General features: G+C 38.0%; 1 protein-coding gene across 3 annotated transcripts in view; it reads left to right on the top strand.

Moving 5' to 3' along the window:
- The window catches only part of LOC104587341 (uncharacterized), a 29,636-nt gene that overhangs the window by 12,707 nt on the left and 1,136 nt on the right, over positions 1-15,793 (top strand). Inside the window, exons 3-7 of one of the 3 annotated variants that reach the window (XM_010244903.3) lie at positions 2,077-2,130; positions 4,463-4,817; positions 8,096-8,193; positions 8,295-8,355; positions 9,203-9,363. In XM_010244903.3, coding sequence (XP_010243205.1) covers positions 2,077-2,130; positions 4,463-4,720 — 312 coding nt within the window. In that variant the 3' untranslated portion in view covers positions 4,721-4,817; positions 8,096-8,193; positions 8,295-8,355; positions 9,203-9,363. Of the gene's footprint in view, positions 1-2,076; positions 2,131-4,462; positions 4,818-8,095; positions 8,194-8,294; positions 8,356-9,202; positions 9,628-15,793 lie in introns of all 3 variants that reach the window. The other 2 variants (XM_088898880.1, XM_010244902.3) reach the window with 2 other exon arrangements.

Genomic DNA, 15,793 nt, shown 5'->3' with positions numbered 1-15,793 from the left:
ACTGGACCAAGAAATCACCAGTCTTGAATCTCCTTCAACCTCCAAAATATTAAAATCTGCTTGTTTGGCTAGTTTTAATCCCTGCAAAAGAGCATGAAGCTCAGCCTTTATGGAGTCACCTGCCCCTATAGGCCCTGAATACATAGCCAGAACTTTGTTTGTTGAGTCTTGAACACACCCCCTATACCTGCCAATCCCGGATTCCCAATGGAACTGCCATCAAAGTTCAACTTTAACTTATTTGCAGCAGGGGGTTTCCATTCCATCACCATCTTTTCTTTTTTCTTAGTTGAACATGCCACTTCTTTCCAAGCTCGCAGGATATCAGCCACAGAGAAGCTTTGGAACAGCTCGAATGTTTTTATCCAATGAGCAACTTTTATCTTTACAGCTTCCACCAACTCTTCTTTTGGTCTGCATTTGCCATTAAATATTCTTGCATTCCTTTCCTCCCAAATCGTCCATGCCACAGCTGCCCTCACTGATTTCGACATTGTTCTTCCCCTCTTTGTCGGCTGCCTTAGGAAGTTTGGGTTGAAGAGGCTCACTACATCCTCTGGGGAGCTCGACCTCTTGAATTGCTTTCCAAGGAGAGTTCAAGGTAGATGTCGGAGCAACCTTTGCATCCCAGCCATTATTCCTGAGCCCATGAATGCTTTCAATAACCTTTTTGCCATGAGCTTCTTAATAAAATGTTTAACTGTTACTGATGAAAGAAAGGAAGAAGAAGATACATGTTTCAATTATAATGGCTCTGTTCAAAGACTCAAAATAAGGGGTCGGATCTCCCTTTACAGACTCCAATTTAGACTCACAAACTGACCCAAAACAATTTCTATTGCTTCAAAACTAAGACAAATGTATAGGTAACCCATAAGCATAATAAAATAAGGACCCTAACTCCTAAAATAACTATGATAACTCTACTATTTTTTTGATCAATAGAACTCTTTACTACTCTTACTACAACTAAACAAATAAAAAGAAACTCCAAGATTGACCCAAAGAAATATAAGACCCAATTCCTATCATAGACTGACACCCTATTACTAAAATGTCCATAACTCCCTCAAAATATGTTGGCTTACAAGATTTAACCTTGTTTGAAGTTTGATAGATAGCTCAATTACATATAGAATAACACCTAACTTATACAGAATGTGCAAGTTTTGGCTCCTTAACAATAGGCTGAAAAAAAGTGACGTGCTTTAATCTTCAACATTTCAAAATCCTAAAAAGTCTGTAATAAGATGATAAACTGATTTGATCTTTTAAAATGACTAACCCTATTACTAAGACACTAACAACCTCAACTCAACTTGACTAACTTGACTCAATTAAGCAGTGCCCCAACTATATGAGAATGAGATGGATAAATGAATCCTCTTCTGTCCTTCCACTCTGTTCAGTTCCAATTCCAAGCCCTGAGACATTAACAAACTAGAAAATAAATATGAAAGAAACTCAAAAAATTTAAATTACCCAGAAATTATGAAATTTCCAATTGTAGAAGAATGTGAAGAATCTTGATTTCTTCTTTCACAGATTTTTCCCTTGCTTGTGCTTGTGCTTGTGGTCAGTAAGAGGGTGTGTATGAATTCCTGTTTTCACATTAAATTTCAATTACTTATTAGGACATTGACAATGTAAATTGTAAAATAATATGCCTTTTAATTACTCATAAAAACTATGCCATTTAGTTTCTCAAATTATCTTTTTTTTTTGAGAAATGGTGAATAATATTATTATTCAAATAAAGATCAAAAAGACTGCTGAGGGAGAGATTTCCTCAAACAGCCGGAAATAGAAAAAAAACTGATAATTTGAAAAAAAAACTCAAATTATCTGTTTGCTTTTCAGTATATTTGTTGCATTATATTAATAGAGAAACTGCTTTACTATTTATCCCTCTGAGATGTGGTTTGGCCAAATCAATCTCCAATATTTGATATGTACATGTTAAAGTACTTGCTGCTTGTGTGGGTTAATCTAGAAGTTTTCTTTATGAAACATGATACGAGATGACATGAATTTTCTGTCATTTATGCCTCTTAACTTCTAAATGTTTCTCTGTAGGTGACACCTCCATTTCCAATTGTTTTAGCAACATGCCCAGTTGTACAATTTGAGGTATAGATCAATGGCTCAATTACCTTGTATGTAAATATGCACCTATGGGGGCTTTGTTGGTCAACACTTTCTGATACTTCATTGCCTTTTTAGGAGGTTCCATTTCTGCTACTCATTGAAATCTAAGATAGATTGCAGTTGTTAGTTTCTGTCAAATTTAGAAGGTAAAGCCACAGATGTATGGTGATAGCTTTGAAGCTTGGAGATTAAGCCTCATGTGACTACTGACTTCACTTTTTCAAGAGAAACATGAACTAAATTAGAGACAGCTTACAAAATTTTTAAAGCTAATGTCTATTATTATGTTGTTTAAAAAGAGTAATGTTGTGAAAAAGCTTTAGCTAAAATGGATGACTTTTAGTTCAAGCCCTAAACTGTTGATTAAGATATGGGACATGCAATGAGAACCGACCATTTAATGGGCCTTACTAATCTATACCAAATCAGCATGCTTGAATCATTTTTTGCCATCTGGTTTCTGGCAATATTTAAAAATGTGGAGGCTTGTAATGAGGCTCCAGGACCTTTAGTTGAGAGGCATAAGCCATATGAGTTACCACTTTATTAAGAAAAACCTGAAACTAAAATGAGAAGTATAAAAGTTAGGGCTGTCATTGGGTTGGACAGACCCAAAAGAACCAAAGTACCAAACTGAACCGACCCAATTATGTTGAGTCTGGGTCTGCATTATGTGCTCTGATTATAATTGGGTCAGGATTGGTTTTGGTTGTTCTGAACGAGACCACATTCTGTTACCTATATTTCTCATGGTATACTTGTAATATTATCATACCATCATGTCAGGATGTGTCAATTTAACAAATGATTAGGTTCATTGTCAAATTACACGTTAAAGTTAGAGCTCTCAATTGTAATCAGGTCAGACCTGATAATCCTGATTAGTAATTTGGTCAGTTCTAGATCTGTTATTACATAGGATTTGGTTTGGAGCTGGTTCTACACATTTATTTATTGGTTTAGGACTGGATCTACCCTGACCCAGACCAGACCGAAACAATTGACAGTACTAATAAAAGTGCAAATATGACAATTATATTTTTATGTAGGAAAAACACATAAATGAATAACATATCACATAAATAACACTTAAGCTACATTGCATTCTTACAAATTGTTATGCCTTCAATACCTATTAGAAAACTTCTTAATGTAAAATAGAATCTCCAAAGCATTTAAAAAATGCTAAGACATTAAACACAAGGTTCAAAATTTTGATACAATATGCTCCGTATTATATTGGTGGGGCTCTGATACAGGAAATAAATGGGGTTTGAGAATTTGGGCATTTTCAGGGAGTAGGCAGGCCTAAGACCAACCTCCTGGTCAATTAAAGAAAACTAATAAAAATGGTGTTTTGTTGTATCTAAACACCTGATTCGCCTGTAGGTGCGAATTGGGTGTATTGATACTTTAAACCTTGATTAAACACAATAACTAGAAAGTTAGTCAACACCAATTCAAAAAATATATATTTAAAATGCAAAGGTTAATCTTTAACTTATCCTGTCATGAATTATGATAATCCTATTGTGGTTAATGTTGAGATGTCATCCTAAATAAAGAATACACCTTTTACTTTGATGTATGATCTTGAAGGTTGAGTTGCAAGTCATTTTTGAGGCAAGGCAGAAAGTATAAGGCTATGACTATGAGGCTTGCAAACCTTTTAAAACACTATTCATCTTACATTTACAGTCACATGTTCATCATCAGTACATTCAAGAGGTTGCACCATAGTGGAACCTGGATATTCAATTAGGTCCTACTTAGGAGGTCTCCTAACTATCTAAATACATGGGATTTTTCTTGGCAGTTGCAAAAAATTTTGTCTATCCTATGTGAGTTGATTTATTTGATGGTTCAGATCATTAATTTAGGTTGACTGTTGGTCTAATAGATTCCTAGGTGAAATGCATGAGTAGCATTTTGAAACTGTTATAATGGTTTACTCAAGGTTTAAAGTATCAATACAACAAAAAACCCTTTCTTTTAGTGTTGTTTTTCCTCAAAATTGGTCAGGGGGTCAGTCTTAGGCCTGCCTACTCCCTGAAAATGCCCAAATTCCCAAACCCCCTTTATTTTCTGTATCGGAACCCCATCAATGCAATATGCCCAATATGGGGGGTATCATATCGAAATTCTGAACTTTGAGTCTACTCAATTTTTTTCATGTCTAGGTACACTTTTATGCATATCTTGATGATGTAGGAAATGGATAGTCTTCCCTAAACATACTGCTCTTGATAGATAGTAGCTGTTTCTTGGAAGCTGGAAAAATATTCTTCTTCATGATGAAGTTTTTTTATTGCAGGTCTCATGTCTACCTCCATCCGTGCTGAACCATGAACAACAATCACAATTTAGCCTTGGGTGTCGAGTTATCTTACCACCAGAGAGCTTCCTCACACTTAGACTCCCTTTTGTCTATGGTGTGCAAATGGAGGATGGAAAACTTCGTCCTCTTAACCACCTTGAGCATCAACCTGAACTAACAGCCTGGATCATCAAAGGTACAACATTGCAGGTCGTATCCAAGGGAAGTGGTCTCCATGTGGGATCTCGGACTTAATTATAATCACATAAGCAAAACTTTTGGACATTAGCATAATTTGCTTGTTAAATGGCTGGTGGAGATGGACTGTATCAACAAGACCATATAACGTCAGGTGAGGTTTTTCGCACATGGTTTATATGATTATTGTTTTAATGTTACACTGTATAATCTGCATTTAATTTACAAATTTCGTATTTTACTCATGTTTTCCCTCGTTGGTATCAGTTTTACCTTCTTATTGGCTTTTTGGAACCCCCTTACAAATTTACAGAGCTAGGAATATGGAGAGAAAGGATTAAGAATATGGCCTTTGGAAAATGATTGTAAAGATTTCTTATGGAAGAGAGAATTCTTTGGAATTTCGTTATAAATAACAAATAAGGCTTTCATGTTCATGCCAAAGTCTGGAATGCTGGACCAGCCAGAAGAGTCATCCTGTTGTCCCTTGGAAGGCAGTAGAATTCATCTTACCATCCTTATCTAGGTTTATACAGTATAATCCAACCTTGGGAAGTAGAGTAATGTTTTAGAAAGACTCATGGTGGAGTGACTCTTTGTTAGAGTAGGCTTTGCTCTATCTCGAATCACAAACACCTGTAAATATATTCTTTGGTGTTGTTTTCTGAAGCTGGTTTATCTTGGGATTTGGGCCCAAGGAGGGGATTGAAACCATGAAAATGAAAAAGAAAAATTATCTCCTTATAGAACACCTTATGGATGTCTTCTGATCACCCATGGGAATGGATGGTTGAGTTTCGGTTATTAATTCCAATGGAAAGTTTTTTCTTCCTTTGTGCCATGCGCCCCTGACCAACAAAAGAAATATTAATTGATATGTCTAAGAAAAATGATTAACATCTATATTCTACAATGTGCCATGCACCCCTTGTGCAGCTAGCGTCTGCTGGCAATGGCAACAAATTTAGAAATTCCCTTCTTTGGGGGGGGGGGGGGTAGACAATAGCAGAAATAAAAGGATTTAAGAATTGAGAGAAAAGAGGTTGGGTTGCTCCATTGCAACCTGGGTGACAAGGGTTCAAATTTTGGAAACAGCCTCTTTGCATGTGTAGGGGTAAGGCTGCATGCATCTGTCCCTCCCCAGACCCTGCATTGGTGGGAGTCTTGTGTACTGGGCTGCCCTTTTTTTAATTAAGAGAAAAGAGGTAGAAGAGGGATTCTTGAGAGTAGAAGGACAAGATGAAAGGGAAGAGAAAGCCAAAGATGATCTGGCTACCTCAACCCATTAACATTTATGCTTAAGAATAAAAAGAGATACAATGTCTAATATGCCCTTAATAGGGCGGTTACTGCTAACACATCAAAAAGAACTTAAAACAGCAGCACTAAACTAATGGGTCTTGGGGTCCAATAACAGCAACTAATAACAAATAAATAAATAACAGTAAACCCTCAACAGGGATTAAACACCAATGCATCTGGGATTCTATTCACCCATGCTTTTGCCAGTTCATAAGGAAGATCACTGGCTGAATGTGGTGTCCAATTATAACTGTTGCCAAGCTCCAATGGCAACTTGTTGATCTCCCTTAAAGCATATATGTACTTCCATGAACCTGCAATCTTGTTTCTAATCCAACCTATAATTGGATTTTGCCATCCTTATCCGTAATGAATGTAGCACTACCAACAATTCTGCCCAAATAGTCTCCAAAGCCACATGTCCAAAGTATAGTGCTAAAATATTTCCTTCCCAGTTTTTGCAGAAGGCTTCATCAAACTGAATTTTGATGGCAGCAGTGTAGGGAACCTAGGCTCGGCTGGTATAGGGGGAGTTTTTAGAAACTTTGAAGGTCATGTTGTTGCTGTTTTTTCTGGTCCAGTTGGAGTAGGGGACTCAGTTTTGGCGAATTCCAAGCTGTCTTACAAGGAATACAGATTGCTAGAGAATTAAATTATGACAGGCTGTTAGTTGAAGGTGATTCTAAACTGGTAATAGGGTGGCTGAAGGAACCTGAAACTGTAATTTGGAAATACAAAGAATATATGAAAAGATTTAAGTGGCTGGTCAGAGATATGACAATATCTGTCCAATGGGAAAGGCGTTCAGCTAATGGGATGGCAGATTTTTTTGCAAACCCGGGGGGGGGGGTGCCTGAGTCTGAATTATTCCGGGCTCAGTCATAATCTTGTTTCTGGCTGGGGCTGCATCTCGCACCTCTGCTGGATGTACTCTATAATCATGTGATATATATTTTTTTTCTGTTCTAATAAAATTTCTATCATTTATCAAAAAAAAATCCTTCCCAGTTCCTAAAGACTCCCCCTACTCCAAAGGACCAGGGTTCCCTAGTTGCGTCCATCAAAGTTCACCTTGATGGTGTTTTGGATTGCGAGCTCCAAGGCATGTAAATAAAAACTCCAGTGAAAAGAAGGGCAGCACAAACTACCGATATCTGATAATATCATCTATGGTAGAAGGTGCAAAGCATCCATACTCTTTACCAGTTTACCTACATGCAACCTTATAGAGGTTTTCTATCTTTCTATATATATGTATGTACGTTTGTGTGTGGAGATATATATTAATATATGTGTGCATGTATGTACGCACACAGTCCAAAATGCAGCACAACATTGCTGCCCTTGTACATGTGAACATGATTTAACCTCTCTTTTTTGATGGAGAAAAGAAAAAGGTGCTCAATAACAAGGAAAGAATTCATTGGGAAAATAAACCAGTCTTCCAATGCTCATACCAATTTCAGGATTTTGGTCATAGTGCATTCTATTTTAGGATTAGGGATTAGAAAATTGCTGTATTTTTGTTGCTTCTTTAGTGGAAAATTTGCTTATCTGAGATTCCATGTGCAACATTAGGGTTTCAGATATTCAAACGGTCTTTGTTTTTTATTTAAAGGTTAATAAACCATTAGAGACTGTAGAAGTATGAACACATTAAGAGTGTATAAAAAATAACACATAAGAGGAAATTTAAAAAAAATGTGTGCTTGGGCTGAGCACATGCCTAGGTGCACTAGGCTAGGCATGTGTGCCTTTTAAAGGGGCATCATATGGGTTCAGGCAAGGTGCATACCTTAAAATGCTCTTTACCTGTGCACTTAGGTGTACCTTTTAAAACACTTGGCTTAACCACAAATTCAAGTAAAGATGAAAGAATTTATTTTGTAGTTCTTAATATTTGATTAGTAAGTCAAGGAGTACTAAATTGTTCATTGTCTTCTCCAGCATACATTTTTTGATTGATAAATTATTCATTGTAATGTATGCTTTACCTAAAAAAAGCTTTGTGCATTATGAAAATTTGAACAAATGAAGATAGCACTATTATATGATTATAGTCTCTCTCTCAAATTAAAGTTAACAATGTACATTCTTTCATCTTAGTTTCATGTGGATTTTGCTATGCAGAGTAAGGATGTTGGTGGGTTGAAGTAGTTGCTTGCTTCAGGGATTTGGCATACTGCAATCAGAAGTAAGAAGCTTTGAGGATGTTTCAATGTCATCAGGTTTTGTATTTTTCTGACTCCATTTTGTATACTCAGAATCAATGATTTCTCTCCTAAAACAAGTTTAATCTAAATGTTGTTTGTGGTTGTCTTTAATGCAGTTATCATCTGTTACCAATGGATTGCTGTCCATCAATTGGACGAAAACTTCCAAACTTTATGGTACACTCTCGTCAAAACTGCATTTTCCATCATATCCCTGGGCATCTGTGTGTGTGCGCATGTGCATGCGTGTGTGTCTGTGTGGTGGGCGTGCTTGCATGCATGTTTAAACATAAGCATCTATTCATGCACATAGATATGTATATGTAAGTATTAGGATGGATGATTTTGTATTCCTTACTTCTGCAAACCCTCTTTGCCAACCACATGCTGTTATGTTGTCAATCTAGGCCATTTATCATATGGATGGCCCTATGAAATGGCTACTTGTCAGTTCCAAAGTTCATGTCTACACTATATCCTACAATGTAATTTTCTTCTCTTGTGAAGCTGCACATTGAAGTTTCAAAAATTGGCAGAAAAGAGGGCCTTCTTTTGCAGGGGGTTGTTAGACTGAAATTTAGAGATCTCTTTGCTGGATGACATGTCAAGCAAAACTGTCATATTTGTGTCAGCTTGTCTGTGTGTTGGAAACCTATTAACTTTGCTGCATAACTGACCAATACTATTTCTAATTTGAATCCTACACTAGGAAACAAAAAAAAAAAAAAAACTTTTGTAACATTGATTTTAGTTCATATAAATGGGGCATTACCTAATGCTGCTCTCAGCTATTTATGGTCTAGGGAGGGGTTGACTAGATATGGATCTAACCTCTGGCACCTTTTGCACAAAGTGGCTGCTCTCGGACTTCAACCCATATTCTCATGCTTGCCAGTCTGAGATTTAGGATCATATTTCTATTTAAATCTATAATTCTATTTCAGTGTGTTGCTAACCAAGATTCCTTAGTGGCTGATACTTATAACTTTTCTGGAGATTCTAATACTTGGATCCCCCTCTTCAGGAGAAACTTGTTTGACTGGGAGCTGGATGAGATTGTGGAGCTGCTGGAGCTTCTACAGAAACAAAGGATAGATATAAATTTGGAGGATGAATGGAGTTGGAAATGGAATTCTGATGGCTGCTTCTCTGTTAAATCCTTAGCCTTCAAGCTGAGCAGTCCAGGTTCTGCGGTTTTTCCTGCCAAAGAGATTTGGAATTCAACAATTCCCTCTAAATCCAATTTTCTTGTATGGACAATGGCTCTAGATAAATGTCTGTCTAGGTCTAATTTGGAGAGACGAGGCACATCCAGCTTCTGGACTCCTCTTGTGGTCTGTGTGGCATCCTCCCAGAAACTACAGACCACCTATGCATTTACTGTCCGATTTTCTCCATGGTGTGGGAGCATTTCCTGAAAGCTTTGGGTATCAGCTGGGTTATGCCAAGGTCTGTCAAGGATCTGCTGTGCTGTTGGAAAATCAAAGACTTAAATAAGAAGGAAAAATTAGTGTGGAAAACCATACCAGCAACTGTTTTGTGGTCCATTTGGTCTGAAAGAAATAACAGAATTTTTTGTAACAGAGTTAAAAGTCCAGAAGAGTTGGTGCAGAGAGCTGTGGGCAATCTGATTTCTTGGGTGTTTGTTACTCATGATTTCAAGCACCTGAACTTGCCTTAGTTGTTTAGAACTCAGTCTTTGTGGAGTCTGTAACCTGAGTTGTTTTTAGGCCTTCCTTTTGGTCTGGGCCTTGTATCTTTTTCCTTTTTGAATAAAATTACCTTACCTTTAAAAAAATAATGTCTTTAAAATAATGGGGCCTACATGTAAAAACTAAATTATAGGTTAGTTCCCTAACTTTACATTATATATATATATATATATATATGAGAGAGAGAGAGAGAGCTTCTCCTTCAGACACATAGCATTCTATTTTTCAAGAAACAGTATCCAAGAAGAATGACCAGGAGTTGTTGGAAATCTAGGGGAAAAGGATGAAAGTGTGGAACTAGTAGAGGAACTGATAGGAAGGTACTCGGTCTCTATCAAATTTAAGAATGTGGAGGATGGGTTTTTCTGGGTGTTAACTAACATGTATGGCCCTAATAGTTACAGAGAAAGAAATGAGTTGTGGGAGGAATTGTATGCAATTTGTGGATTATGGGACGGCCCATGGTGCGTGGGAGGGGATTTTAATGTCATAAGGTTCTCTGAGGAAACTAGTAACACTCTACAGTCAATTACAACGAGTATGAGGAAATTTAATGATTTCATAAAAGATTGTGAGTTGAGAGAAATCCCACTATTGCAAGCCAAGTTCACGTGGTCTAATCTCTAGGAAAACCCTTTTTGCTCGAAGCTGGATAAATTCCTATTCAACTTAGCCTGGGAAAACCATTGGGGGAACTTAGTCTCTAGAGCTCTGCTTAGGGTTACTTCTAATCATTGCCCCATCAAAATAGGTATTGAAACCTTTATTAGTGGACCTAGACCATTTAGGTTTGAAAACATGTGGTTGACACATCCAGATTTTGGGGTTAAAATGAAGGAGTGGTGGAGTGAAGAAATTAGTGGGGGGGGGGGGTTTAAATGGAAGGGGGTAAAGTTCCATAAGAAGCTGTAGAGACTAAGATATAAAGGAATGGAGGGATCACTTTGGTAGGGTTGAGGAGCAAAAGCTGACTCTAGTTACTCGGATTGAGGAGCTAGATGAAAAGGAATCTCAAAGGACCATGAATGAACAAGATAGAGAGCTGAGAAGGAAATTGAAAAAGGACTTGGAGGATATTTTACTTAGAGAGGAGATTTGTTGGAGGCAGAAATCAAGGCATAAGTGGATTAAGGAAGGTGATGGAAATGCCTGGTTCTTTCATGACTTGGCAAACAAAAGAAGGAAAAGTTATGTGGCCAAATTAGCGATAGATGGGGAGGAGATAAAAAATTAGGATGAAATAGCTAGAACTTTTGTGAATCACTTTAAGTCCATTTATAGAAGGCCTTTAAATGAGAGGTTACCTTTGGAAGGGTTAGATTGACTAAGATTGGATCAGGAAAAAACAAGCTAGTTGGAAAGAAGGTTTGAAGAAGAAGAGATAAGGAAGACAGTGTTTTTTATGGATAGATCTAAGGCTCCGAATCCTGATGGTTTTACAATGGCATTTTACCAAGATTGCTGGGAGGTGCTGAAGGATGACTTAGTTGAGCCTAGGAGTCAATGCCACTTTCTTGGCCTTAATTCCTGAAAAGGCTGATGCGACTTGCCCTAAGGATTTTAGGCCAATTAGTCTGGTGACCAGTATTTACAAAGTTCTAGCCAAGGTCTTGCAATTGAGACTTAAAGAAGTCCTTCCTTCTCTAATTAGCCAAAGGGAGACAAATTACTGATTAGATTTTGATTGCCAACGAGTGTGTGGAGGAGATGAGAAGATCAAAAGAAGAGGTTTCGTTTGTAAGTTGGATCTTGAAAAGACATATGATTTGGTGGATTGGCAACTCCTGCTTCATGTTTTGTGAAGTTGTGGCTTTGGAGAAAGGTGGTGTAATTAGATTTTTGGGTGCATTAGTTCCTGTCACTACTCTATCTTGATTAATGGAGTAGTGAAGGATTTCTTTTCAGCCTGTAGGGGTTTTAGGCAGGGAGACCCTCTCTCGCCATTCTTATTTACCTTAATAGCTGATGTGTTTAGTAGAATGATCTCAAAGGCTGACAGGGAGGGTGTAGTAAGAGGGTGGCGAGTTGGTAGAGAGGAAATCCTAGTTACTCACCTTCAATTTGCAGATGATATACTAATTCTTTGTGAAGGGGGGGGGTTTGAGAAAGGTGAGAAATCTCAAGATGTTGGTAACAAATTTTGAAAGGGTATCCAATTCAAAAGTTAATCTTGATAAGAGTCGAGTAGCAGGGGTCAATTTGGAATTAAAAGAGTTGGAGGTTATCGCGGAGTGTCTTGAGTGTTCCATTTCTACTTGGCCTTTGCCTAGTTGGGGCTCCCTTTAGGGGCACATCCTAGAGAGTAGTTTTTGTTGCCTAGTTGTTGAGAAGTTTGAGAAAAGACTGGCCTCGTGGAAAAAGAATTATATCTCTTTGCGGGGGGGGGGGGGGAATCACTTTGATCAAAGCCACGCTAGCTAACTTGCCAACCTATTTCCTATTCGTTTTTAGGATTCCTTCTAGGGAAGCTAAAAAACTAGAGAAGTTGATGCGAGATTTCCTTTAGGAACCGGGGGAAAGTAGGAAAGATCACCTAGTCAAGTGGGAGGTGGTTTGTAGGAGTAAAGAAGAGTGGGGATTGGGATTGGAGAATCTAGTTCAAACGAACCAAGCTCTTTTGGGGAAATGACTGTGGAGGTGGCCTTTGGAAAGAGAAAGGTTGTTGCATGAGGTGATAGGAAGCATTCATGGTCATGCAGAAAATGGGTGGGATGCTAGTATATTTCAACGGGCAACACTAGCAACTCCGTGGAAGGCTATTCACAGTATTCTCCCTCTCTTCAGCCTAATCAGGTATGATGTGTGTGCTGGAAACTTCGTTCTTTTTTGGGAGGATACTTGGATTGGTGATCTATCCCTGAAGGACCTTTTTCCTTCCCTGTTCAATATATCTTTGTACAAAAATGAGGTTGTCTCCATTTTTTTCTCCTCTCTTGAAAATTCCTTGGCACCAAACTGGGATTTTGGCTTTTGTAGAGGTTTGAGGGATGGGGAGGTTAAGTGTCTCACCAGTTTATTGAGTCCTCTTGATAAAGTTTGTTTGGACTCTTCTCAACCAGACAAGCGAATTTGGTTCACACAGCCAAAAGGGTCTTTCTCCTGCGCTTCTTTTTTCAGGTCCCTTTGTCAGCCCCCTTCTCAACAGTCTTTCCCGGTTAAGGAATTTTTGTGCAGACTCATTCCTCCTAAAGTAATGGCTTTTTTCTAGGAGGTGTATCATGGGAAAATAAACACCTTAGATGATAATCTACAAAAGAGAAGACCTTTACTTTGCATCTCACCCAACTGGTGTATCCGTTGCAGGTCCCATGGTGAAGACTGTTACCACTGACTAATTTCTTGTTCTTTTACTGCAGAGTTATGGGATTGGCTCTTCTTGTTGTTTGGGTGCAGGTGGAACATGCCAGCAGAAGTAAGCTTGCTCTTCGGTCCTACCTTTCCTTGGCAGCCAAGAAGAGGGTGGTTAATGGCTGAAAACTTTGGAGCTGTTTGTTGATGTCTCTACGGGTATGCTGCTGAACAATTGGAAGTGGCCTCCTCTGTGCCAACTCAATCAATGGGTGCCCTCTGTGGTCAACTCCACCCCCAGGGTTTTTGAAGTTAAAACTTCGATGGGAGTAGTGAAGGCAACCTGGGACCATCAGGTGCTGGAGGTGTAATCAGAGATGAAAGTGGGAAGGTGGTTGCATTATACTCAGGTCCCATTGGGTTGTTGGGTGATTCTCTTAAAGCTGAACTGTTTGCTTTGTTAGTAGGGCTAAGGAAAGCAAAGGAACTGAACATCCAAAAATTAATTATCGAAGGAGACTCATGGCTAGTGTTAAATTGGTTAGGGAAGGGTAATGGTTTTTGGATCTATGCTAATGAGAGAAGAGAGGTTAAGTGGCTGCTGAGGGGAGTGGAAATCCAGGTTCATTGGGTGAAAAGAACTGCAAATGCCTTTGCTGATAACTTGGCAAAACAGGGGGTGGGTAGGGATCAATTGTTTTGGGCAATTCTGTAATCTTCTTGTTGTTTTGGGGGAGAGCTAAGTCATTTTATCTCTCCCTGAAATCTTGTATGTATTCTTGATTTCTTTTAATAATATTGAATTCTGTTATTGATAAAAAAAAAGTGAAGGAGGTTAATGTGGAGATGTGCACGAGCAGCACTGATCTGGACTGTTTGGGAAGAAAGGAATGCCAGAGTGTTTCAAGAGAAGGAGAGAAACCTATAAGAGTTTAAGGATTGCATTTTTGAATAGGGTGGTCCAGTGGTTAAAATCTAGGGAGCTTTTCCGCCTTTTCTCCTTTAGTGATCTGTGGAGGAATTGGGCTGTAGTGGCAAGTAGTACCTTTCCAAAGCCTAGAGTAAGTATGAACTGGCTACGTCCTCCTACAGGCGTACTGAAGCTGGATTTTGGTGGAAGTAGTCAAGGTAATCCAGGTCCTTCTGGGTGGGTTGGGAGGGGTTCTCAGGGAATGAGGCCGGAAATGTGGTGTTGCTCTACTCAGGTCCTCTACGAGTTGGGGACTCCACTAGGGCAGAGCTGTTGGCTGTAATTCTAGGTGTACAGTTTGCAAATCAGCTAGGAGTGACACAATTGTTAATCAAGGGTGACTCCAAGGTGGTAGTGGGCTGGCTACAGAATCCAGAATCTGTAGTGTGGTGTTATAAATACGAAATTAAGAGGTTTAAATGGCTAACAAGGGATTTGGCTGTAAGAATAGAATGGGTTGGGAGATCAGCTAATGCCATAGCCAGATTATTTAGCCTAGAGAGGGGCAGCAAGGGATCATTTATATTGGGCTCAATTGTAGTTTGTTTTTGTTCTTGCTAAGGAGAGTACGCAGCTCACGCCTCTCCAAGAAAAACTTGTATCAGTGTTCTACTTATTACATTAATAAATCAATTTATTTATCAAAAAAAGAAGTGGGTACTTTCCACTCTCAAATAGAAGCTTTCTTCCTCAGACATGTGTTTACCCACTTTAAAAAAAAAAAGAGTAGTTAATTCACTCTCAGGAAAAAAGTGCTAGCTTTAGACACATGGCTACCCATAGCAAAAAAAATTCCACTTGAGGCTAATTTTAGACACATGGCTACCTATAAAAATATATCCACTCCAAAGGATGTGGGGTCATATTAATCTTTGTAATTCAATTCCTAATTCAAATAAAAAAGTCATTTGAGATGCTTGAATTAAACTTGATTTAATTATTTAAATCAAACAAGAAATTCAAATTAGATATAATTACTGGATAAATAGCAAATCTCAAATAAAACGGTATTGTTACAAAAAAATGATACATAGGTGTAGTTGCTCCATACTTAGTTTGGGGGGCCATTTTCTAGTAAATTAAGATAGTAATATTCTTCACTGAAAGTATTAATTTGTTTCTTAAAAGTTAAAACATATCAAATCATTGTCTCATGGCATTTAAATCAATTAACTTTAATATTTTAAACACAATGCTATATCATCATAAGTATTTAATTGAGCAACCGAATGCTAAAATATATTAGCAACTAGAGAAACTGATAAAATTATTATTTTATACTAATAATATTTTTAAGAGAAAAGAGAAAAAGAACAAGGGGCAAAGCCCTCTTGTTATTTAACTTGACAGTTTAACATAGTAACAAGATGCAACCATAAGAACAATATCAAAAGAAATTACTCGCTTGTATTTTTGTTGCCTAGGATGGTACCCAGTCGCCAAGATGGTGCCTATTTTATATAAGCCATGGTGTTTAGGTAAGGCACTCGTTCAGCAAAGGGTGCTTAGTCGCATAGGCAACACCTTGACAACTCCTTTGTTTTGGAAAAAGATGAAACTGTTATTGATCAAATTTTAGATGTATGATGCCCCTAATTCCCAGAACCTGAATTTTTAATTTGAAACCCTACATCAATTTTGATTT

The sequence above is a fragment of the Nelumbo nucifera genome, chromosome 2 (genome assembly GCF_055504915.1).
Source record: "Nelumbo nucifera cultivar China Antique chromosome 2, China Antique-T2T, whole genome shotgun sequence".
Classification (NCBI taxonomy): domain Eukaryota; kingdom Viridiplantae; phylum Streptophyta; class Magnoliopsida; order Proteales; family Nelumbonaceae; genus Nelumbo; species Nelumbo nucifera.
The sequence above is the reverse complement of the archived record's forward strand: the minus strand, read 5'-3'. Positions and strand labels throughout refer to the sequence as shown.